The sequence below is a fragment of the Schistocerca gregaria genome, chromosome 5, assembly GCF_023897955.1.
Source record: "Schistocerca gregaria isolate iqSchGreg1 chromosome 5, iqSchGreg1.2, whole genome shotgun sequence".
Lineage (NCBI taxonomy): Eukaryota > Metazoa > Arthropoda > Insecta > Orthoptera > Acrididae > Schistocerca > Schistocerca gregaria.
In genome coordinates this window covers 330,173,310-330,201,044 of record NC_064924.1, presented here as the reverse complement: position 1 = coordinate 330,201,044, position 27,735 = coordinate 330,173,310, and the positions used below count along the sequence as shown (strand labels likewise).

General features: G+C 37.4%; 1 protein-coding gene across 3 annotated transcripts in view; it reads right to left on the bottom strand.

Annotated features, from left to right (window-relative positions):
• The window catches only part of LOC126273465 (E3 SUMO-protein ligase PIAS3), a 231,086-nt gene that overhangs the window by 192,986 nt on the left and 10,365 nt on the right, over positions 1 to 27,735 (bottom strand). Inside the window, exon 2 of one of the 3 annotated variants that reach the window (XM_049977026.1) lies at positions 3,569 to 3,621. The exons of the other annotated variants lie outside the window; for them this stretch is intronic. Coding sequence (XP_049832983.1) covers positions 3,569 to 3,574 — 6 coding nt within the window. The 5' untranslated portion in view covers positions 3,575 to 3,621. The remainder of the gene's footprint in view (positions 1 to 3,568; positions 3,622 to 27,735) is intronic. 3 annotated transcript variants of the gene reach the window in all.

The following is a 27,735-nucleotide window of genomic DNA, read 5'->3' as shown; positions in this document are numbered from 1 at the left end:
AATACATGAAAATGAGTGCTATAAAACAGTGGATGTCAATAAAGGAGAAGAGCCGTGGACAGAAAATCAATATATAAAAAAAAAAAAAACAATAGTACTGGCAGGGGGAGGAAACTAAACATACTAAAGATAATTTTGAATAGAGAAACAGAAGCACATGTGCACAACTTCAAATACGTACAAAGCAGAATAGAAATTGAAGTGCAGCACAGAAACTGGAATTATGACAGCAATGATGGAAGATGCATTTTGTAAGGAAATAGTTTGCAGTAGCAATATGGAAAAATTTGAGGGAAAGTCGCATACAATATTTTGTATGAAGTGTTGAAGTGTCCTGCATGGTGCTGAAACACAGACAAGATGGAAGGTAGACTGAGGAAGTCCAGCCAGTTTTGAGAAGTGCACATGATGAAGGGTCGAAAAAAATATGCTGGATGGATCAATTAAAGATGAGAGCAGTGTGTGAGAGCAGATGCAATCACTGACCAACAGAAAGAAGGAAAATAAAATAACTAGGATAAATTTAAAGAAATAAGGAGTGGTTAACAAACTAGTCTTGGATGGATATGTGGAACGCAAGCGCATGTGAGAAAGATATTTCAGGTCCTGAAGGAAGTGAGCATGGTTCAACAGGCAACTTTTCTTGTTAAATAGAAAGAAACTGATAGGTGGGTGCCATTTGGAGCTCTCTCATACATTGTCAGTGACATAACAATAATTTTTTTTTAAAAAAAATAGTGCACTTATTACTATTAGACAATGTTTGCTGCACAGAGTTTTATTGGACAAAGTAAACTGATCTCCATATTTGAAAGGACGAGAGATGCCGTTTCTGAAGTAGCATCTGCTCTAGAAATGGCTGTGATACTTATTAGAGAATTAAAATGTATTTTCCCCAGCATTTAATTAGATGGTTCAAATGGCTCTGAGCACTATGGGACTTAACATCTGTGGTCATCAGTCCCCTAGAACTTAGAACTACTTAACCTAACTAACCTAAGGACACCACACACATCCATGCCCGAGGCAGGATTTGAACCTGCGACCGTAGCAGTCACGCGGTTTCAGACTGAAGCGCTTAGAACCGCACGGCCACACCGGCCGGCCCATTTCATTAGAATTCCCATGCAAATAGTTTTCATGCTCTGATGTTGCAAGAGTGACTTGTTTTTTATGCCTCCTCCAAGACAAGGAGTCTTGTTGATCCATGAAGAGGTTTACAGGAATTTAGATTCCGTGAGACTGCATGAATTTATGACTAACATATTGTCTAAGACGTTACTATTTATTATTTATTTATAAGCATCAGTGTGCACAGCACTAGATCCTATAATTGGGCTAATCAAAGTCAATATAAAGGCTATGCACATACTGCGTTACTGGTTGACCAATTATCATCAAATACTTGAGCACATTGGGACTCTGAACATATTTATGAGAGAAAATAGTTTCAATGGTTTTATAACTGTCAAGGAAAATGGTTTCAGCTCTTCCAATCTGAAGAATTAATCTTGAATTTTGTTTCAGATACTTTAAACCCAGTACCACTAACAGCAATCCAATAAAAATTATCAACAGACCGGAGACAGGATTTTGTGACTGACCTCACACAGATACACAACAGCAAGAATGACAACAAGTAAATCACAAAGAAACAATTTTGCGAAGGACTGCGGCCCCTGAGAGCATAAATCACACTCTTGTGTCACAAATTATTGTGCACAACAGTTACTTTACCTGCATCACTGTGTGCTGTGAGCTCTCTGGCCAAAAGGCCAATATCCCACATTACTCTTCTGTGAATAGATTCAAAGCTGAAACAGTGAAGATCCACAGTTCACAATTTGCATTTTATTTATGAATGAGGGGGCAGGGGGGGATTTACTTAGAATGAATAATAAATGATCATGATAATCACATGAGGGCAACTGCAAACCCTCATGCAATATTGGAAGCAGGACATTAGTTTCATTTTAGTATCAGTATGTCTGAGGGAAGGAATTGTAGGTGGCAGAAACATATGATCATATACTGTAAATGACAAATTAACAGGTGATGCATAACACCAGGTGCTGTGTAACACCAATTTCTGTGCACTAAATTACCTGCACTATTACAGAACATTTCTCTTATGACAGAATGGATCTGGCTTTGTATGACAGGACACAACTCCAATTTCTATGTCCCCTGTGACAAGATATAATACACAAAAAAGGTGATGGATTGATGTAGGAGCTTCAGCAAGCACTGTCTCCCATTCAACTGACTCTCATCCATTTGATTTCTGGATACAAGCACAATTAAAGGCATTGATGTATTACACGTCTATCAACAAAGTGCACCCATTACAACACTGTGTGTCCCATGCAAGTAACCAAACATGGGGGCAGCCAAGTGTGTCCACACAAGATTGTGATTCTCTAAGGAGGAAGACCATATATGTGTGAAAATGAATGATAACCATGTGGAGCACTCCTGCAGTGCAACAGACAAATGCTTCGTAGGATATAATGGTATACATGGCCAGGCCTTATAAAGTGCTGCTGCAGCCAACAATAAATAAAACTCCATGTCCACTGAAGTACAGCCATGTCTGGAGGAGAGTATTTTTCACTGCCCAGCACTGTCTACATCGAGACATCCCGATGAAGACTAAACTTCACTGCTTTCTACAGGTTAGCATTTGGGGGCTGCACAGAATGGTTCAAAACTGGAGCACCCTCTGATGTGACGTACACTATTGTATGTTTTCAGACCTATATCTATAGGACTTCTTTTCCTAGAACTGACCAGTACCACCTCCTGTAAGCACACAGCATGTTTTCTTTATTTTTTTTAAAAAAAGCCTGTATGTTTCTTTCATTTATTATTCAATAAGATATAGCTTCAGGTGACAAAGACACAACAATCTGTATTACCTACCTTCTTCTATCTATACATATATAAATTACAGTCCCCACTACGCAGTTCCTGTCTGTGTGTTCAACATTATCTCAGAAACTACAGTAGGGATTTTGTTACAGTTTTCACTACTAAACCCGCTGATTCCAGAGGAAGGTTGTGGCTGCAAGGGGTAGGTGTAAGGCAGTCTGACTGCAGCAGGACAGAGCGAGCTACCACTGTCAAGAATGTGATAATATCTAGTTATCTAGCATTGTTTTCTTAATTTTAATTATGAACACTATGCAGTGGCTCGTAAGCCAAATTACTGCTACACCAGACAAGTCGCTTACCGCTGATACTTAGTCCTACCTGTGCAAAGTTGGGGTGAGGGTCACTGATTTATTATAAATTTTAATGGTATTTATTGGAGTACAATGTAATACCTCACAGAATATTTCAAAAATATACCCACCTCCCTTTTCAGATATTTCACCTCATCACTTCTAGAAAAAAATTATATTAATTGTAGCAATGGTCTTTCCTTTCTATTCCAAAGTATTTATGCAATCACAATATCATATAACCCATTAAATATAAATACTCCTAATGACAGTTCAGGACATGTTTGTGTACTGATTGTAGTTTTACAGAGAGGCTTCTCAAGCAATTTCGTAGTAGTTGTTACCTGCATCAGAGCTGCTGGACACTGCACATCAGCAACATTCAAACACCTCTTTTCTGAAAAAAATAAATATGAGGACAGCCCCAACAGATAGCAAATGCTGCTACATCCACCAACAGGTCTGAAAACATAACTTAGGCAAAAATAAAGAGAGATCCCTTCACTGTATTAGTTGACATTCATTCACTAAAATTATTTTTGAAGACTTAGCCTACATTAAAAGTTTGAAGTGACGTACATCCAAGTCATTAGAAGTGTCTCCATTCTCAAATGAAAAATGGAGGCTGCAGACAGCATTCACTCACACACTTTAAGTAAATCACTGGTGACTAAGGTAATCAAGATTTTATACGAAGTAACTGATGAGAGCACTGCTGCAGCAAGTTGACAACTGTGTGTGTTGAATGAAGTTACAGGAGGAAGGAAAAATCTCATTACTGTCCTATCAAAAAAAGTATGCGCAATATCACAAAAAATATTCTGTGAATTATAAAAAGACATTTGTGAGATAATTTTCTGTGTGGTTAACATCTTTAATTTTTTTTAATGGAAATACTTTCTTTAGAAGTATCAGAGAGAAGTTATATAATATTCTGGGTGGAGCACAAAGGAAAAGAGTACATATAACCAACAAAGAGTAGCTGAAGTTTAAGAGAGCCCTTGGAGAGAAAAAAAAGGGCACTGAGCTATCAAGCTCGTCATGATTTTAAATAAAACTTCCTGCAAAAAGAGGAAATACAGTAAGTAATATGGTGAAGACTATTGGTGCAGCTACACTGATGCAACAACATTCATTAATACATTGGAAAATCCATTTTTCCTGCAGATTTCATCTTCATATGTATTATTACAAATATGAACCCACATGCAAAAAAATTTATTCTGATGTAGATGTCACCTGTAATAAATCTGATGTTTGTATTTGCTGATGTTGATCATTAACAATGAAATAACAGTCAAGATTTAGTTCTTAGGTATGATTCAGATGTAGTAGTAACTCATTACGTTCTAATCATTTCTTGTACCTTACATCTCCCTTCACTCAAGGATTACAGAAACCTTCCATGCACTGCAGTAGACATATACATATCTTTTCATTTCAGTGTTTCAATTTGTATCTCGAAGAAGGAATTTTACAAAATTCTGAATCCCATACTTTCAATTATTTTAACTTTGTCTTCCTATTGGCTTTCCTGTAGTCATTCCTGTTTCAGTGGCCATTCTTCAGTCACAATATTGAAGTAATAATTTTCTTTATTTCTTTATATGTAGATTTCCCTTTCCTTTCACGAATAGGAGGTGTCTGTTCAAGCAATTTCTCTCTGTTTTTTTACCTGCCATACACTCAAAACAGTATTTAAATCCTCAGCCCCTCCAGTTATGGCTGCAGTAGCAGTTGAGCATCACAATGGTTCACACTGTTGTTTCTAATTTTAATGTCTTCTGTAGATTACATCTTTTCAGTCTTCAAGATAACACAGGAACAAGTGTATAACTGAAAGAAAATGTTTCCATTGCCTTTATTAAATGAATTTTCATTAATGCTGTATTCCCTAAAAACAAACCTAAGTGGCTTAAAATGTTTCTGAATGCATTTTGAAATTAAGAAGTTTTGTATATCTTGTTGTAGCTGTTGTCTCCGGTCCAAAAACTGGTCTGATATAGTTCTCCAGCCCTGTGCAAACCTCTTCACCTCTGTGTTAACTATTGCAACCTACATCCAACTTTGCCCGCTTACTGCAATCCAGCCCTTCTTTTCCTCTAAAATTATTATCCCACACATTTTACTCCATTACAAACTAAGTATTTTTGTTGTCTCAGAATGTAACTTGTCCCTCCTTTTAGCCAAATTGGGCCAATAACTTGGTTATCCCCAACTTAATTACGTACCTCTTTCTTACTTGTCCACTCCATCGATATAATATTCAGCATTCACCTGGTGCACCACTTCTCAAAAGCTACAGTTCGCTTCTTGTCTGAACAGTTTATTAAGCACATTTCATTTCTGTACCAAATTACGCTACAGAGAAATATTTTCTGAAAAAGACTTCTTAACACTTAAACTTGTATTTAGTGTTAAAATATCTCTTCTCATAAAAGCACCTCTTGCTATTGCCAGCCTGCATTTTATCTCTTTATTACTTCAGCAATTGTCAGTTAAATTGCTCCCCCAGATAGCAAAAGTGCCTCATTTCCTAATGCAATTCCTTAAGACTTGCCCATTAATCTTGACCACACAGTTACCCTTGTTTCACTCTAATTGTTGATCTTATTATCTCCTTTTCAAGACACTATCCATGCCATTCAACTCTTCTTCCACGTCCTTGGCACTCTTTAACAGAGCTACAATGCCACTGGCAAACCCGAAAATTCTTACTTCTCCTCCCCTTCAGAATTTCTCCGTCATTTCCAAAACAGCCTGCTGGATCTCTTAATATCCAGAAATTCTAAATCATAAACAGAAGAACTAATATACAATTTACGTATAAGGACTAACCATGAAAATTTTATAGCACGGCAAAAATGATAGTCTTAAGATGAGAAGATGCTATGACAGAAAGAGTGTGGCACTTTCAGCATCAGTGTGCCTTTTACAATAGAGTGATAAGATGAAACATCTCTTACCACAATGGCGAGTTTTACATCTGTTGGTTTAACAACTGTCAACATACCTAACAAATAATACAGATCACAGTTGACACAGGATATGAACGATAGATACCACTGTGACAGTTTTCCCAGCCTACTACTGAAAATTAACTTTTCACTCCACTAGGCTGAACTGAGACAACCAAGTGCTTGAATTATTTTGTTTGCAGCAACATATACACATCTCAAACAGTTAACAATGAATGCGTATATCTAATGCACTCAATGTTGTGTTAAAAATATGTGAGATGTTTATTTTAGTATTTTTCATAACAACAGCAACTAAAATGTTTATTTTTGTAAGATGACTGAGTAATGTGGTAGTGTTGTTGTTGTTGTGGTTGTGGTCTTCAGTCCACAGACTGGTTTAATGCAGCTCTCCATGCTACTCTATCCTGTGCAAGCTTCTTCATCTCCCAGTACCTAATACAACCTACATCCTTCTGAATCTGCTTAGTGTATTCATCTCTTGGTCTCCCTCTATGATTGTTACACTCCACGCTGCCCTCCAATGCTAAATTTGTGATCCCTTGATGCCTCAAAACATGTCCTACCAACCGATCCCTTCTTCTAGTCAAGTTGTGCCACAAACTTCTCTTCTCCCCAATCCTATTCAATACCTCCTCATTAGATATGTGATATACTCATCTAATCTTCAGCATTCTTCTGTAGCAACACATTTCGAAAGCTTCTATTCTCTTCTTGTCCAAACTATTTATCATCCATGTTTCACTTCCATACATGGCTACACTCCATACAAATACTTTCAGAAACGACTTCCTGATACTTAAATCTATACTAGATGTTAACAAATTTCTCTTCTTCAGAAACGCTTTCCTTGCCATTGCCAGTCTACATTTTATATCCTCTCTACTTCGACCATCATCAGTGATTTTGCTCCCCAAATAGAAAATTCCTTTACTACTTACTGTAAGTGTCTCATTTCCTAATCTAATTCCCTCAGCATCACCCAACTTAATTAGACTACATTCCATTATTCTCGTTTTGCTTTTGTTGATGTTCATCTTATATCCTCCTTTCAAGACACTGTCTACTCTGTTCAATTGCTCTTCCAAGTCCTTTGCTGTCTCTGACAGAATTATAATGTCATTGGCAAACCTAAAAGTTTTTATTTCTTCTCCATGGATTTTAATACCTACTCCGAATTTTTCTTTTGTTTCCTTTACTGCTTGCTCAATATACAGATTGAATAGCATCGGGGAGAGGCTGCAACCCTGTCTCACTCCCTTCCCAACCACTGGTTCCCTTTCATGTCCCTCGGCTCTTGTCACTGCCATCTGGTTTCATGTGGTAGTAATGACTAATATTAAATATGTCACCCTTGCCTTTTAATATTTTTGCTCTGTACAGTTTGAAAAAGGTGATATTATTAGTGTCTATACAAAATTAGTAGAAATGAATGTGATTGAAGTGGAGAGAATGTGAGAAAATAGCTAAAAAGCAATTCAAGGTAAAACTGCACAGCTCTCCCCCTCCACCCTCACCCCTGTATTCACCCTGCACAACCAAAATAGCACTTATCATGGAAGACAGTGTTTAAACTGTTAAGAAAATCATGAACCAGCCACTCTGAAAATACATTAAAAGACCCCCTAAAATTTTGGAGAACACCCATACCACATTTGTTTGACTCATTTAAAATAGACGGCAAATGAGCTACTGCCCTTTGGTCTGAAAATAAAATACTCTAATAAAATGTGGCACACTGTGATCCACACACCACATGCAACACAATGGACAGTCCTCTCGCCAGAGAAAGAAACCATGCGTCATAAGGCTGTGCCCTATGCGAAGATGAGTAAGGAGGATCTCATCCTCCCATGCATGGCTGGAAGGAGGTGCGCCACAAGCACATTGTGAAGTTTATTAAATGGAGCTTACTGTCTGTCTTTGCCAGTCACTCTTCTCCTCGCTGAGGTATGACTCTGTACCTCAACACCAAGCTGATACCTTGTAGGCAATGACACACACAAGTATCAGATGTACACAGCATGCCTTCCTGGCTACTACATGCACTCTTCTATGTCGGTTTTCGTGAGACAGTTTACACCTATCTTCACATGTCAGCTAGTTCACTTGCTTCATTACCTTCATGACAGTTCTATGGAACTGTGGCTATTCATGCTGCCCTTCTTTGTATTCATTCAGTATCCCCTGTTACTCATAATGGGTACGGATTCTACACATTTGGGCAATGTTTAAGATGAGGTGCGTGAGTGTTGTATGTCTCCTTTGTAAACTGATTGCATTTTCCTAGCATTCTACCAATGAACTGCAGTCTGCCACCTGCTTTGTCTACAACAAAGACAATGTGATCATTCCATTTGATATCCCTACAAACTGTTACACCCAAGTATTTGTATGAGCTGATTGACTCCCACTGGTATTAAAGTCATAGACCATATAACATTTCTTTCCTTTTCTTTTCCTTTTTGGTGAAGTTCACAATTCCTAAAAAATTTGAAGTAAGTTGCCATTGTTTGCATGACTTTGATGTCTTATCAAAATTTAACTGAATATTTGTGCATCTTATTTAAGACATTATAGATAATTGCATCATCTGCAAAAAGTCCGAGGTTACTATTACTGCTGTCTACATGCTCATTATTAATATACAACATGATCAGCACAGGTTCCAACAAACTTCCATGGGGCACACCTGAATTTACTTCTATATCTGTCAGTCCATCCATGATAACATTCTGTATCCTCCCTTCCAAAGAATCTTCAATCTATTCACAAACTATACTTTTGATAATGAGCATTGATGTCATACTGCATCAAATGTCTTTTGCAAATAAAAAAATACTGCATCTACCTGACCGCCTTGATCCATTGCTTTCTGTATGCCATGTGAGAATAGTAGAAATTAGGTTTCACATGATTAAAATTTTTGCAATCCATGCTGGTCGCATGCAGGTGTTCAGTCTGTTCAGGACACTTATTATGTTTAAACTGAATACAGTCTTAAATTTTACAACATACGGATGTCACAGATTTCGGATGGTAGTTTTGTGAATCACTTTTTTGAAAAGATAAGTCAACTGCAAAGCATTCTAATATGAAAGAAACTCATCAAAACCATAACCAATGCTACACTAGCACATATGAAAGATTCTTAACTTGAATAACGTCTAATTTGATTCTAGACACTAATATTTTTTTAAAGTGCCACTAACCAACAGAGAATTTTCTTTGATTCAGGGATGTTACAGCAAAAATGCTTGCACGAATAATTATTTCACTGCAGATGACTCTTTTATACTTTCCAAAAGTATGATCTCTTCTGTAATATAAATTAATCCTTCAGAAAAATGGCCAGCATAACAACTTCTCAATAAAAACTTTAAACAAATTTCTAAGCAACATTAAAAATAGACCAAAATTTCTGAAAACAGATTCTGGCCAACCAGAGGATGTTAAATATTCAAATATCTTGGGAATGGTTTGTAAGAAGTTATAGATGAAAGGATACATAACATGGGAAAGGTGTATGGTGTAAGTAAAGACCTTTAGAATAAAGAAAGCCTGTCTCAAAATGCAAAAATAGGCATTACAATACTGTAGTGAAGTCAGAAGGCATATATTCAAGTGAATGTCTATGATTAAACTATTATTTAGATACATAAAATATATGTGAAGGGCTAATTATTAGAAAAAATATTAGGCCTATGAGAAACTATGGAAGGTTGAAAAAAATGAATTAATTATCAAAACACAGGGAAAAACATAGAAAATATATGAGAAAAAGAAGATTAGTATGTATAGGACATTTATACAGAGCGTAAGGCAGTAGATGAACCAAAAAGATCTTCTCAAGTATTTGTGGGACAAAAAGTCAGCAAGTTGGATCCATGAACTAGACAAGGATTTGGGGAAAAATAAACAAACAAAGCTGAAGGGACAATTGATATAAAAGTGTTTAGGGAAAAAATACTGAAAATGGAAGGAGTCCAATGCAGGATAGCGAAAAACTGTCTGAAGCGGTCAGAAGACAGCAAGAGAAAACAACGACCAGATGCAAAAATACTGGAAGAAAAGCAAGTAAAAACTAATAAGAAATTTAAATTGGTGTGTAGTTCTTAGCTGGAACATCTGAAGCGATGATGATGTTGTTGTTGTTGTTGATGATATCATTATCAAACTGACTTATGACTTCCTTTTAATGGCCCATTGCCTATTTTAACTACAGCAATTATACTTTTATCACAGACTGAATGGAACTTATGTACATAGTAGGAACTAACCAATTAGGGTACAATTCCTGCCAAAAAAAAGAGAGAGAGAGAGAGAGAGAGAGAGAGAGAGAGAGAGAGAGAGAGAAAGCAAGCAGAACTTCTGAATGAATAAATCTATGCCTCCATTTAGTGGCAGAGAATTTTTTGGTGTTGTGCCTCTCTCTAAATCAATGTAATTTGTTATTACAGGTGAAAACTGTTCCTTTTCTCAAGCCTACAAACATACTGAAGGACTGAGTATCATGAAGAAACAAATTATACTACATAAAGCATACTTTCAGAGAATGAAATGCAGGGTCTTAGCAAGCTTGCAAAATCCTGTACTTCTGAAAAGCATTTCCACATGGTTGAGACTTTTAGTATGGAACATTCCTTTTATTAATAGAAAGAAGTAGTATAAAAACTGTGTGATCATATACCAAGTACAGTGGAAGAAGTTTGCGCACCCCACAATGTACTTAATTATGTTTGTAGCAAATTCACTGAGACATGTATTTCTGCGAAGACACCTATGGCCACGGAAGTGAAGTCTCTGCATAAGGAAGTGGAAGTAAATGATGCTGACAACTACAAGCAAAGATTGTTATGTATGTGTTCTTCAAATAAAGAAGTTAGCTCTTATTTCAATATCATAACTTGTCAACACCTTTTCCAATACAAAGTATCAGCTTAAAATATTTTATTAGTGAGACTTATTTTGGACATTTTCCCTAACTTGTAAATGCCCAGGCATTTTACACTACTAGGTAGCTCCGGCTTTTTTTTTCTGATTAGATGATTTTGTGCAACGCATACTAATTCTCTTAATGATAAATACAACAAAATATAATGCCGTATGAAAGCAGTGATAGAAAACAGGCATAGCACACTAGTTTACTGATATGTTTATCACCAAAATTTGCAATAACCCAAAAAGCATACGTAGCTGAAATCAAACATTTCAGAAGCTCAATGTGTTTCTTCCAATTCAAATTATCATCAATGCGTTCACCCATAAATTTGGAATAGTCTGCCTTAGCAACAGACTTCTGTTCAAAGTCTATAGTTATTGATGGTGTTATGCCATTTATTGTTTAGAATTGTATATAGGCCTACTACGTTTTCTCAAAATTTAGTGAGTTGATTTCTAGAGAACCACTTAATAATTTTCTGAAAGACGTTACATACAATTTTCTCAGCTATTTCTTGTTTATTCAGTGTGATTACTACACTTGTGCACTCAGCAAAAAGAACCAGCTTAGTAACCTCCATGAATGCAGAGTGGCAAGTCATTAATGCCGAGGACTGAATCCTGTGGGACACTGTTTTTGATACCTCCCTAATTACAGTACTATGCTGATTTTTGCAAACTACTGTAATGTTAATTTCAACCTTCTGCATCATTCTTCCAGTTAAACATTAATTAAACCATTTGTGCATTGTCCCACTCATGCCACAATACTTAAGCTCATCTAGAAGAATTTCATGATTCACACAGTAAAGCATTTGAGAGATCCCAAAAAAATCCCAATGGGTGATTATTCAGAACTTTTAATATTTGATCAGTGAAAGTGTATATAGCATTTTATTTTTGTCGAAAAGTCTTTCTGAAAACCAAACTGACATTTTGTTAATACTTAATCTTCACAAGAATATGAAGCTACTCTTGCACATATTACTTTTTCAATAATTTTGAATAAAACTGTCAGAAGTGAGAATGGGCAGTAGTTGTTGAACATCAGACCTACCCCCCTTTTTATGCAGTGGTTTAACAACAGCATATTTCAGTCTGTCCAAAAAAATGTTCTATTTCAGTGAGCTACTGCATATGTGGCAGAGAATCCTACTTATTTGTTGGGAACATGCTTTTTGTACTCTGTTGGAAAGGCCATCAATTCCATGTGAGCTTTTACTTGAAATGAATTTATTATTTTCCTAACTTCAGTAGGAAAGGTGGGTTGAATTAGTTTTTTTAAAAAATTGTATAGGTATTGTTGCCTCTTCCATAACAGCTTTGCATTTTCTAATGAACAACTGGCTACTAAAGGCAAAAGTCCCGAGTTCGAGTCTCGGCCCTGCAAAAAGTTTTAATCTGCCAGGAAGTTTAAACTTTTCATTGAGTTTGATAGAAATACAGTCATTCTGTGCTCTCGGTTACTCTGTTTCCTATTTAACAATATTCAAAATTGTTTTAATTTTATTATCAAGAGGTGCTAATCTCAGACATAGTACACATACTTCTGGACCTTTTAATAACTTTTCTTAATACAGTGCGGCAGTTTTTGCAATGTTTTGACTGTTTCTGGATCATAACTCCTCTTAGCTGTAAGATACATTTCCGTTTTCTGTTTACAAGATATTTTCATCCCTTTAGTTGGTCACGGCTTTTAGATGGTTTCTTATAATTTTGTTTCACTGTTTTCTTAGGGATACTGTTTTCAAATATTCTCACAAAGGTAGCACGAAATACGTTAAATTTTAAATTAGCACCAGATTCCCTGTACACCTCATCCCAGTCTAAATGTTGAAAGATTTCCCTAAAATTTGTAGTTGTTAAATAATTAACTGAATGCATTATATTGGAGGGATGTTTCACATTACTGTATGGCACTTGTCATATACTGTAACTAGCTGTGCATCATTATCAGAAAGACCATTCTTAAAAGGAAAAGTTTTTGTTTGATTAAATTTATCTTAGTCTATAGAAACATTATGTATTAGTGTGCTGCTGTCCTGTACTACCCATGTAGGAAACTCAATAACTGATGTTAAGTAGGAAGAACCAACTAATACTTCGTCATTTTTTCTATCAGACTTTTTCAGAATATCTACACTGAAATCCCCACGAACAATAATTTGTTTCCCTCAGACAGCACAACAAAGAATACAAGTTTTTCCAAAATATCTGAAACTTTTGCAATGGGAACATATACACAGTTTTAATTAGAAAAGTAGGATAATTTAGTTAAAGCTTACAGGGACATGCTTCTTTATATTGCTCTACATAATTTTTTTTACTTTCTAAAGTTTTCACACTATGATAAATTTTAACACATATGGCAATTCCTCCTCTCTTCATATTGTCTCTAATTACATCTGCTGACACCTTACAGCCACCTACAGTTTACCTTTTCCAAATCTGCGCTACTGTGAAGTTACAAAATGGCGTCATGCGACAGGAAGTTCACTGCACCTCAACACGAGTAGATATTTGACCTGTATGTTCACATACTTTCATTCTTAATGACTTACAAGTTACAAGGCAAGGTCCCCAGCAGTGGGATCAAATTTTTAAAACTATCTATATAGTGATGTAGGTATCACCTCCTGCAACCCTCCACCCTCAAGGATCCTCGTCTAAAAGTAATTATAGAAAGTAGTGCAATACAGCCTAAATATGTCTGCTTGTGTCTGTGTATGTGCGGATGGATATGTGTGCGTGTGTGCGCGAGTGTACACCTTTCCTTTTTTTCCCACTAAGGGAAGTCTTTCTGCTCCCGGGATTGGAATGACTCCTTACCCTCTCCCTTAAAACCCACATCCTTTCGTCTTTCCCTCTCCTTCCTGAAAAAGCAACCATCGGTTGCGAAAGCTAGTAATTCTGTGTGTGTGTTTGTGTGTTTTGTTCTTGTGCCTGTCTGCCGGCGTTTTCCCGCTTGGTAAGTCTTGGAATCTTTGTTTTTAATATAATGATCAAAGTCATTTAGATAAAGATTTTCAAAGTCATTTAAATAATGATTTTAAATTAAAAATTTCAATATACCCCTGGAGATTTGAGTTCACAACCTTTTACATGACAGAAATGTACCTTATCCATTACACTGTGCAACAAGACTGTAAAACGCTACATTTTTAAAGCTGTAGACCATCACATAAAATTCTGAAAATTTTTCATCAACTACTCGCAAACAAGGACCCACCAGATTGAATAGTTGCAGGGTGTGATAACTGAGATCTTAACCTACATCACTGTAAGATGGTTTCAAGAAGTCAAACCCAGATAGTGACACAACCATTTTTGTCTGTCTCAGATTTAGGTTATTGTCTTAACAATAAAGGAAAAATGTAGTTGAGTGAATTGTTTGTTGTTGTTGTTGTTGTGGTCTTCAGTCCTGAGACTGGTTTGATGCAGCTCTCCAAGCTACTCTATCCTGTGCAAGCCTCTTCATCTCCCAGTACCCACTATAACCTACATTCTTCTGAATCTGCTTAGTGTATTCATCTCTTGGTCTCCCTCTACAATTTTTACCCTCCACGCTGCCCTCCAATACTAAATTGGTGATCCCTTGATGCCTCAGAACATGTCCTATCAAACGATCCCTTCTTCTGGCCAAGTTAAGCCACAAACTTCTCTTCTCCCCAATACTAATCAATACTTTCTCATTAGCTATGTGATCTACCCATCTAATCTTCAGCATTCTTCTGTAGCACCAAATTTCGAAAGCTTCTATTCCCCTAGTTATCGTCCATGTTTCACTTCCATACATAGCTACACTCCATACAAATACATTCAGAAACGACTTCCTGATACTTAAATCTATACTCGATGTTAACAAATTTCTCTTCTTCAGAAACGCTTTCCTTCCCATTTTATATCCTCTCTAGCCAGTCTACATTTTATATCCTCTCTACTTCAACCATCATAAGTTATTTTGCTCCCCAAATAGCAAAACTCCTTTACTACTTTAAGTGTCTCATTTCCTAATCTAATTCCCTCAGCATCTCCCGACTTCATTCCATTATCCTCGTGTTGCTTTTGTTGATGGTCATCTTATATCCTCCTTTCAAGACACTATCCATTCCGTTCAACTGCTCTTCCAAGTCCTTTGCTATCTCTGACACAATTACAATGTCATCGGCGAACCTCAAAGTTTTTATTTCTTCTCCATGGATTTTAATACGTACTCCAAATTTTTCTTTTGTTTCCTTTACTGCTTGCTCAATATACAGATTGAATAACATCGGGTAGGGCCTACAAACCTGTCTCACTCCCTTCCAAACAACTGCTTTCCTTTCACGTCCCTCGACTCTTATAACTGCCATCTGGTTTCTGTACAAATTGTAAATAGCCTTTCGCTCCCTGTATTTTACCCATGCCACCTTCAGAATTTGAAAGAGATTATTCCAGTCAACACTGTCTAAAGCTTTCTCTAAGTCTACAAATGATAGAAATGTAGGTTTGCCCTTCCTTAATCTAGCTTCTAAGATAAGTTGTAGGGTCAGTATTGCCTCACGTGTTCCAACATTTCTACGGAATCGAAACTGATCTTCCCCGAGGTAGGCTTCTACTAGTTTTTCCATCCGTTTGTAAAGAATTCGCATTAGTATTTTGCAGCTGTGACTTATTAAACTGATAGTTCGGTAATTTTCACATCTGTCAACACCTGCTTTCATTGGGATTGGAATTATTATATCCTTCTTGAAGTCTGAGGGTATTTCGCCCGTTTCATACATCTTGCTCACCAGATGGTAGAGTTTTGTCAGGACTGGCTCTCCCAAGGCTGTCAGTAGTTCCAATGGAATGTTGTCGACTCCAGGGGCCTTGTTTCGACTCAGGTCTTTCAGTGCTCTGTCAAACTCTTCACGCACTATCCTATCGCCAATTTCATCTACATCCTCTTCCATTTCCATAATATTGTCCTCAAGTACATCGCCCTTCTATAGACCCTCTATATATTCCTTCCACCTTTCTGCTTTCCCTTCTTTGCTTAGAACAGGGTTTCCATCTGAGCTCTTGATGTTCATACAAGTGGTTCTCTTATCTCCAAAGGTCTCTTTAATTTTCCTGTAGGCAGTATCTATCTTACCCCTCGCGAAATAAGCCTTTACATCCTGACATCTGTCCTCTAGCCATCCCTGCTTAGCCATTTTACACTTCCTGTCGATCTCATTTTTAAGACGTCTGTATTCCTTTTTGACTGCTTCATTTACTGCATTTTTATATTTTCTCCTTTCATCAATTAAATTCAATATTTCTTCTGTTACCCAAGGATTTCTACTAGCCCTCGTCTTTTTACCTACTTCATTATCTGCTGCCTTCACTACTTCATCCCTCAAAGCTACCCATTCTTCTTCTACTGTATTTCTTTCCCCCATTCCTGTCAATTGCTCCCTTATGCTCTCTCTGAAACTCTGTACAACCTCTGGTTCTTTTAGTTTATCCATGTCCCATCTCCTTAAATTCCCACCTTTTTGCAGTTTCTTCAGTTTTAATCTACAGATCATAACCAATAGATTGTGGTCAGAGTCCACATCTGCCCCTGGAAATGTCTTACAATTTAAAACCTGGTTCCTAAATCTCTGTCTTACCATTATATAATCTATCTGAAACCTGTCAGTATCTCCAGGCATCTTCCATGTATACAGCCTTCTTTTATGATTCTTGAACCAAGTGTTAGCTATGATTAAGTTGTGCTCTGTGCAAAATTCTACCAGGCGGCTTCCTCTTTCATTTCTTTGCCCCAGTCCATATTCACCTGCTATGTTTCCTTTTCTCCCTTTTCCTACTACCGAATTCCAGTCACCCATGACTATCAAATTTTCATCTCCGTTCACTATCTGAATAATTTCTTTTATTTGATCATACATTTCTTCAATTTCTTCGTCATCTGCAGAGCTAGTTGGCATATAAACTTGTACTACTGTAGTAGGTGTGGGCTTCGTATCTATCTTGGCCACAATAATGCGTTCACTATGCTGTTTGTAGTAGCTTACCCGCATTCCTATTTTCTTATTCATTATTAAACCTACTCCTGCATTACCCCTATTTGATTTTGTGTTTATAACCCTGTAGTCACCTGACCAGAAGTTTTTTTCCTCTTGCCACCAAACTTCACTAATTACCACTATATCTAACTTTAACCTATCCATTTCCCTTCTTAAATTTTCTAACCTACCTACCCGATTAAGGGATCTGGCATTCCACGCTCCAATCCATAGAACGCGAGTTTTCTTTCCCCTGATGACAACATCCTCTTGAGTAGTCCCCGCCCGGAGATCTAAATGGGGGACTATTTTACCTCCGGAATATTTTACCCAAGAGGACGCCGTCATCATTTAATCATACAGTAAAGCTACATGCTCTCGGGAAAAATTACGGCCGTAGTTTCACCTTGCTTTCAGCCGTTCACAGTACCAGCACAGCAAGGCCGTTTTGGTTATTGTTACAAGGCCAGATCAGTCAATCATCCGGACTGTTGTCCCTGCAACTACTGAAAAGGCTGCTGCCCCTCTTCAGGAACCACATGTTTGTCTGGCCTCTCAACAGATACCCCTCCATTGTGGTTGAACCTACGGTATGGCTATCTGTATCGCTGAGGCACGCAAGCCTCCCCACCAACGGCAAGGTCCATGGTTCATGGGGGGGTTGAGTGAATTATATTTACGATTTACAGTTAACTGCTGATTACACTGCAGTTACATATGATACAGTCATGTGATTCTTCAGGTTCTCTCTGCAAATATTACAAAGGAAAAGTTCTAAGGCGAAAAGCCACACGTTATATCAGACAACAATCTGGCCATTCATCTGAGAGCTTTTCCTTCACTGTACATTCAGTTTCCCCACAAAAAATTCTGCTAGGTATCACAAATAATGTCTTTAGAATGGTCATATGATATGTGAAGAAAAAGATATCAGATTGTTGGCTCTAAAGTTACATGGGAAATTGTCAAGGTAGGCATACACTGATTTGATGAAATGTTAAAACCATTGCCCTCTGCGATATTGAATGCTGCCTCTTGGCAATGGGGACAAGTGATGCAGTAAGCTAGTTGACTGTGTTCTACTGTCGTGAACATCTATGGAAGGTGGTGAAGGATGAGAGACCTCAAGTAAGTGACGTGGTGTTGTACAACCATGCGTCCTCAAAGAATGTGGAGGTCCAAGGGTTGCCCACTCTGTAAAAATAGATAGGCAGATCTATGTTTGCAGGTCTGATGAGTGTACGAGGCTGGTGCACGCACTAGTGTTTCAGAGAACCATCCTCAGGACACATTCTTGAAACTGGGTCTCTGCAGCAGATAAACCATATGTATTTTCTTTTTTTTTTACCCGACTACCATCAACTATAATAGCAGAGGGCAAGGGATCACCAACACTGGACCACGGATTGATGGAAATATGTTACATGATCAGAGGGATCACTTATCTTCTTACACCAGATTAATAGTCTAGTCCAGATACACCTTGCACAAGGCGAATGACTACCCGAAACATGCCACACCTTGGATGCAGGCTGGTGGAGGTATTGTTATGCTACAGGAGATATTCACCCAGTCTTCCACTGGACCTGTGTTAGTAACTGAAAGCATCATGACAGTTTTGGACTGTATGAACATTACTGTGAACCACATGCACCCCTCATACTTGATGTCTTCGTATTGGCTACTGCATCTTCCAGCAGGATAAATGTGCATGCCACAGGGCCATAAACAGGGTCTGACTTTCAAAAATTATTTATTACCTTCAGTTACAAGGTTCAACAACAACAAACACAGGAATCAGCTCTCGCCAAGGATGAAAAAACAGAAACAAAATAACATTTACATACAATTAGTCCCCCCCATGAACCATGGACCTTGCCGTTGGTGGGGAGGCTTGCGTGCCTCAGCGATACAGATGGCCGTACCGTAGGTGCAACCACAACGGAGGGGTATCTGTTGAGAGGCCAGACAAACGTGTGGTTCCTGAAGAGGGGCAGCAGCCTTTTCAGTAGTTGCAGGGGCAACAGGCAGGATGATTGACTGATCTGGCCTTGCAACATTAACCAAAACGGCCTTGCTGTGCTGGTACTGCGAACGGCTGAAAGCAAGGGGAAACTACAGCCGTAATTTTTCCCGAGGACATGCAGCTTTACTGTATGATTAAATGATGATGGCATCCTCTTGGGTAAAATGTTCCGGAGGTAAAATAGTCCCCCATTCGGATCTCCGGGCGGGGACTACTCAGGAGGATGTCGTTATCAGGAGAAAGAAAACTGGCGTTCTACGGATCGGAGCGTGAAATGTCAGATCCCTTAATCGGGCAGGTAGGTTAGAAAATTTAAAAAGGGAAATGGATAGGTTAAAGTTAGATATAGTGGGAATTAGTGAAGTTCGGTGGCAGGAGGAACAAGACTTTTGGTCAGGTGGATACAGGGTTATAAACACAAAATCAAATAGGGGTAATGCAGGAGTATGTTTAATAATGAATAGGAAAATAGGAATGCGGGTAAGCTACTACAAACAGCATAGTGAACGCATTATTGTGGCCAAGATAGATACGAAGCCCACACCTACTACAGTAGTACAAGTTTATATGCCAACTAGCTCTGCAGATGACGAAGAAATTGAAGAAATGTACGATGAAATAAAAGAAATTATTCAGATAGTGAAGGGAGACGAAAATTTAATAGTAATGAGTGACTGGAATTCGAATGTAGGAAAAGGGAGAGAAGGAAACATAGTAGGTGAATATGGATTGGGGCTAAGAAATGAAAGAGGAAGCCGCCTAGTAGAATTTTGTACAGAGCACAACTTAATCATAGGTAACACTTGGTTTAAGAATCATGAAAGAAGGTTGTATACGTGGAAGAACCCTAGAGATACTGAAAGGTATCAGATAGCTTATATAATGGTAAGACAGAGATTTAGGAACCAGGTTTTAAGTTGTAAGACATTTCCAGGGGCAGATGTGGACTCTGATCACAATCTATTGGTTATGACCTGTAGATTAAAACTGAAGAAACAGCAAAAAGGTGGGAAATTAAGGAGATGGGACCTGGATAAACTGAAAGAACCAGAGGTTGTACAGAGTTTCAGAGAGAGCATAAGGGAACAATGACAGGAATAGGGGAAAGAAATACAGTAGAAGAAGAATGGGTAGCTCTGAGGGATGAAGTAGTGAAGGCAGCAGAGGATAAAGTAGGTAAAAAGACGAGGGCTAGTAGAAATCCTTGGGTAACAGAAGAAATATTGAATTTAATTGATGAAAGGAGAAAATATAAAAATGCAGTAAATGAAGCAGGCAAAAAGGAATACAAACGTCTCAAAAATGAGATCGACAGGAAGTGCAAAATGGCTAAACAGGGATGGCTAGAGGACAAATGTAAGGATCTAGAAGTTTATCTCACAAGGGGTAAGATAGATACTGCCTACAGGAAAATTAGAGAGACCTTTGGAGATAAGAGAACCACTTGTATGAATATCAAGAGCTCAGATGGCAACCCAGTTCTAAGCAAAGAAGGGAAGGCAGAAAGGTGGAAGGAGTATATAGAAGGTTTATACAAGGGTGATGTACTTGAGGACAATATTATGGAAATGGAAGAGGATGTAGATGAAGACGAAATGGGAGATACGATACTGCGTGAAGAGTTTGACAGAGCACTGAAAGACCTGAGTCAAAACAAGGCCCCCGGAGTAGACAACATTCCATTAGAACTACTGACGGCCTTGGGAGAGCCAGTCATGACAAAACTCTACCAGCTGGTGAGCAAGATGTACGAGACAGGCGAAATACCCTCAGACTTCAAGAAGAATATAATAATTACAATCCCAAAGAAAGCAGGTGCTGACAGATGTGAAAATTACCGAACTATCAGTTTAATAAGTCACAGCTGCAAAATACTAACGCGAATTCTTTACAGACGAATGGAAAAACTGGTAGATGCAGACCTCGGGGAGGATCAGTTTGGATTCCGTCGAAATGTTGGAACACGTGAGGCAATACTGACCTTACGACTTATCTTAGAAGAAAGATTAAGAAAAGCCAAACCTACGTTTCTAGCATTTGTAGACTTAGAGAAAGCTTTTGACAATGTTGACTGGAATACTCTTTTTCAAATTCTAAAGGTGGCAGGGGTAAAATACAGGGAGCGAAAGGCTATTTACAATTTGTACAGAAACCAGATGGCAGTCATAAGAGTCGAGGGGCATGAAAGGGGAGCAGTGGTTGGGAAAGGAGTGAGACAGGGTTGTAGCCTCTCCCCGATGTTATTCAATCTGTATATTGAGCAAGCAGTAAAGGAAACAAAAGAAAAATTTGGAGTAGGTATTAAAATACATGGAGACGAAGTGAAAACTTTGAGGTTCGCCGATGACATTGTAATTCTGTCAGAGACGGCAAAGGACTTGGAAGAGCAGTTGAACGGAATGGACAGTGTCTTGAAAGGAGGATATAAGATGAACATCAACAAAAGCAAAACGAGGGTAATGGAATGTAGTCAAATTAAATCGGGTGATGCTGAGGGAATTAGATTAGGAAATGAGACACTTACAGTAGTAAAGGAGTTTTGCTATTTAGGAAGTAAAATAACTGATGATGGTCGAAGTAGAGAGGATATAAAATGTAGACTGGCAATGGCAAGGAAAGCATTTCTGAAGAAGAGAAATTTGTTAACATCGAATATAGATTTAAGTGTCAGGAAGTCATTTCTGAAAATATTTGTTTGGAGTGTAGCCATGTATGGAAGTGAAACATGGACGATAACTAGTTTGGACAAGAAGAGAATAGAAGCTTTCGAAATGTGGTGCTACAGAAGAATACTTAAGATAAGGTGGATAGATCACGTAACTAATGAGGAGGTATTGAATAGGATTGGGGAGAAGAGAAGTTTGTGGCACAACTTGACTAGAAGAAGGGATCGGTTGGTAGGACATGTTTTGAGGCATCAAGGGATCACAAATTCAGCATTGGAGGGCAGTGTGGAGGGTAAAAATCGTAGAGGGAGACCGAGAGATGAGTACACTAAGCAGATTCAGAAGGATGTAGGTTGTAGTAGGTACTGGGAGATGAAGCAGCTTGCACAGGATAGATTAGCATGGAGAGCTGCATCAAACCAGTCTCAGGACTGAAGACAACAACAACAACAACAACATACAATCAGTATGGATATAAGTTTCTCCACAGAATACGATAATCACTCAGCATGTTTCGTCCTCCCTGATGGGTCACTAGCCTCATTGGTAGAAAAACTTTTTAATTCACCATCTAAATCCCACAACATAAAACTTGCATTGCAAGACCTACGCGTAGACATCTGGTGCCATATATCTCAGACTGACGAGCACCTGTCGAATCCTCGCCACACAGAACCACTGCTGAGGAATGCCATTGTACCAGACACTATTAGGCAGCTGCCACACTGTTTTGGTTTATCAGTGTACTTGTAGCACATTTGCAGGCAATACTTGCTGTATATTGTAGAAATTATGATTTCAACTATTTGTCATAAGCATTTTCTTCTGTACAGCCACCATGAAGCTCAATTTCTGGGAACCACTGATCAGAGGTCAATAAACAATATGATGTTCCTTGTCATCTTATTCCATATAAACTTCATGGAAGAGTTTCGCCATCCAGCAATTTATTTTCTGCCTATCATTAATGACATTATGTACTTTTAACTGGCTGTTATTCAATGGCATTTGTTTGTCTCTCATAATTCAGAAAAAAACTTCTATGGGAGGAATTATTTAACTTTTACAAATAATATGGGCAAATTAAAAAAATCTACTCGCCAAGCTGTGCAGGAGGAAGAAAAGTTGAAAGATGTGGAAACACCCATGAACAGCCACAAGCAAGGTGCGGGGTAGGAACAATGTGGGCACATACTTCATATTGTGCAGTGAGTGGTGTTGTGTTGTTTTGGTCTTCAGTCCTGAGACTGGTTAGATGCAGCTCTCCATACTACTCTATCCTGTGCAAGCTTCTTCATCTCCCAGTACTTACTGCAACCTACATCCTTCTGAATCTAGTGAGTGTTGGTGTCTTTAATATAGGAAGGGTGTGTCTGTACTGTAGGTTGCAGGTGTTCAATCGGAGCTTTGAAACCAGCAACTGTAGGACAGCCAGGTTGGTTGTGAGTGCAGGTTTCAGGAAGAAGGTAAAAGGTGGTAATGGTTTGGGTGGGGTAAGAAGTCCTAAGAACTGCAGTGTGAATCCTTATGAGGGGCCTTAGTTTCAGGAAAGACTGTAGGTCAGTTTCCATCACATTGATGTGATACTGATGGCAGATTCTGTATGTAGAAGTGCTCATATGAAAGCTTGGTAGATTTCTTGTCTGCCCAGAGGATAATGATCAAGTCTTCAGTTTTTAGGGACTGAAGTGCCCCAAATTCTACCTACCTTTCAGCTAGAATTTGCCCGTCACTCCTCAGTGAGCAGCTTTTTTTAAAAAAAAAATAAAAAAAATCTATCAATATTACATGTTCAAACATTGACCATTTTCGTTGAGAAATTGATGTTTACATCGGGTGTGACATGCACAAGACTTCTGTCATTCTTATCTTGGACATTTCGTTTGTTTTATGGGTGACTCAGGATACTTTTGTTGTTGTGCTACGTATTTCATTCTTAAACACTTAACATAATGTTTCCTTCATGTGGCAGAGGAACAATGTACCTATAGGACCAATCAAAGTGAAATGATCCAACAAAAATTAAGGTGATTGCTTGACCAATTTTAAATATTTTTTTTATTTGATTACCCTATACTTGAGAATTTCAAAACAGGTTAAAAAAAATTATCTCGCGTTGTTACTATATGTTGGCCTTTTATTTTTGTAAGCTCATGATGGTTTTTCAATTTGGGGACATCAGCATTAATTTGAATATCTATGCACTGGGTTACATTAAAACATTGCAACTGAAAGTATTGTTTTCAGAAAAGTCTCCTCTACGACATTGTTTATTACCCAAAACTCAAAGATAACCAGTCAAAATGACCTTCAAAGTTTGGTATTGAAAATTTAGAAATCCCACTTTTTAGACCAAAAACTAACAACCAAGAAGTGATTTACCAATGTTTTTTTTTCCCTATCTCTAGTTAGATATCATAAATTACTAGTTTTATAGAGCAAGAACAATGACATGTTTCCTTAATTTTTTATAATTTTTTGACAATCTTTAGAAAAAATAAAGTTTTGGGCTAGTTATCATTGGTGGGACTGAATGTAAAATTTTGATTTTTGCGTATTTTGTACATCTTTATGATAGCAAAGTACTGCAAAAATTTCACCATTGATATCTGATTGATAACAAAGATACAAATGTTTGAAAATGAGGAAATAATTCATATTGCACTACAACTGAACTTATGGCTGTTGCCCGATTCATGTGTGATGTTGGCTGGATGTAATCAATTACTATTGAAGTTACAGCACTGAATTACATGGGAAAACTCGAAACATTACTGAACTTAACAATTTCATTATCTTGACCAATTTCAAATAAAAATTTTCAATTAACATACTTTGAGATGCATTGCTTCTTAATCCTAGAGGTGATTGTAAAAAACACTTATTTCTTCAGACAGTTTCAGTGATATTCTATAAGACCTCCCATTAGCTGTGGTGAGTTCAAACACTGAAAGCTTTCTTAATACGTTTCTCATTGGCATACGAACTTTGTCACTCGTAGATTCCCTGAGTGGGTTTCTTGGGTCAACAGGGTGGTAAAAATGCACAAAACATCATTTTTTTCCAAACTTATTCTTTCAACCTGTGCAAGCTACTGTTGTCCATCACACACATATGCCGCTATGTCATACAATGTTAAAGACGGAAGTAATTTCACTGATACAATGATTCTCATAAATTTCAGTTTATTATGTTACATAGCATCAAACTAAGTTTTCTGTAATGCCAACGAATTTGTGGAATTGCTTTGGCCCTTTTATTGCTGTACAGTTTTCAAATCTGGTTTAAAATGCCATTTTGATATGGAAAATTGCCTCTTCTTTCTTGATGAGAAAACAGGTGTTGCCTTTAATATTAACCTTGAAAAAGGCATACATGTACTCTATTGTAATAATTAGGTCTGTGGTCTATCTCTGTAGGCTGGCTTTACTCATTTCATGTATTGTTGTACTTTCTACTGCATCACATGCAACTTTACCATGGCAAGTGGCAAAAACCTCTAACCAAAAATATACTTTGCTGTTGTAAAGATTTGAAAAATTCTTTTTGTTCTTGTATTGACTACCACTTCCATCTGAAGAATATATCAACTTCTCAACCTTTAACAACTTTACTTTTATGTAATTTATTACATACTTTTGAAACACATGGACAACTGAAATGTTGTCCTCCAAGTAGTCGCTTAGAATACAAACTGAAGAACTGCAAACCTCATTTTCGAAGTACAGAAGAAATCGATGCACTGTTGCCTGGTCATTGACCCAGTGGTATCCTCATATTTTATCCTTATCCACAAATGTAAAGTTTTCTGTAAAATCAGCTAGGACTATGCACCCGGTTTCATAAAGATGCGACTTGAGATTTTCTAAGTTCTCAATTAAAGATTCAAAGTATTCTTCACGAGATATATTGCAGTGGTGTTGGTTGTGACCGTCTGTTTGAAGGTAACATTGTCAAGCATTTCCCCCTCAGATCCCTTCAACAAGTCAAGAGCAATTTCTTTACCAGGACATTTATCACACAAACTCATCATGCAGTCATAATTACAAGTAAGCCTATCGCAATCCATAAATCCAATAACTCTTTGCAGCTAACATAACTGAATTTTGCACCCGCAATCATCAGTTTGACATTTTGATGATACAAACATGAGGAGTCAGCCAAAATACACAACTTACAGTGAAGGTCACAAAATTTTGAGCTTCCAATTTTACATTCAGGATGAGCATTTTTGAAAGCTACATAAAGTTCATTTACATCTGACAGCATTAGTCGTTTATGCTTTGTTACTTACTCCATTCATAACAACTCTCTTGCTATCTTTGCTACCTCGGAACATTCTGTTTTCATCATCTTCAAAAAAACTGCTGGTTCTCTTCAGCTGTTTCTCCACTTATACCTACTCCTTTCTTCCTTCCTAAAACTTTTGCCTTGCTCTAAAACTAATTTTCATGTTAGTCTAACCAAATGATCAGAACAATTGAACTCAAACTATTTATTTTCTCTTGACCATGAGTCAGGGAGCAAATTTATAACTTTCACTTTTTCCTCTTTACGAGTCATTGAACACTTTCTTTTTAATTTCTCGATTAAGCTCAAATACTCAGTATCGGATGGTTCTGGAGATGTGTTCTCTTCTTTTTTTAGAAATACTGTTGGTATCAGCATTATTAAAGCACGATTCTAAGTCTCTTCTAATTTTGTCTGAAATTCGTTGTACCTTGCTTTCAATAGCTCTTTTTCCTATCCTTACTTTTATTTTCAATACAGGAGACACCACTAAATTAGAATAAGAAACATCCAACATCCTAATAGCTTACTCATTAGGAATATAAATGTCATCATCAAGGTTACATGATTATGGTCTTCGATTAACGATAAATATTCCTGAGTAACAATGTGGGCACAGGGAATATCTAGGAATCACATTAAAATTTCCAGATACAAATGTTCAAGTTTTACTTCCCTCAAACCTTTAATAATTGGCTTTTTATGAACTTTGAGTGGATCAGAGCATTTGAGAGAGAGAGAGAGAGAGAGAGAGAGAGAGAGAGAGATATTGTACTTCAGAAGATATTTGTTCTCATGATACTCATACCCTGATGATACAAAAGAACCTACTCGCAGTAAATTAAACAAAGTTTGTCTATGTCATTACCATGTTAAGTTTTTTTGAAACTGAACCATGAACTGCTTTGTCACACACTTCACTTACTATCTGTCCAATAGAGTACCGTTCATCCATTTTATTGTGTTCCATTATCTTTCAAACAAAAGCACATAAAACATTCTACACTTTCAATTAAGTATGTGCATTCACTCTAACAGAGGTTTCTGAACAAACTGACTACAATAATGCCACACCTAGCAAATGTAATGGAAGTACACAGTTCACGTATAGGCTTCTCACTGACTACTTGGCTCCTGGGCAGACTTAATTCTGTCCACAGAGCTTCTGTACACACTCGTCTTGAGAACTAAACTCATGCACAAAACTGTAGCCTTCTCAACAACTAAGAAATTTAAGACGTTTCTTATTTCCCTTTTATCATTTTGAACTTTTAATAATGTGCTACTTAACTGAGAATAAACCTAGATGTACATAGACAATTTTTTAACAAAGAACTCAAGAAAAGCTCTGTTTAACATTTTATTATTTAAAATAAATAATACTAAGGGATGATAGTGTTAATGAAATATAAGTTACACCTAAATTTTGCTACAATGAAACAATAAACCATTTAAATAGGCAACAACCATAACATCAAATGCAGCATAATGTAAATTACTTCCTCATTTTCAAACATTCATACCTTTGTTCACAGTCAAATATCAATGTTGAAATTTTTACAGTACTTTGCTATCATATAGATGTACAAAAATCAA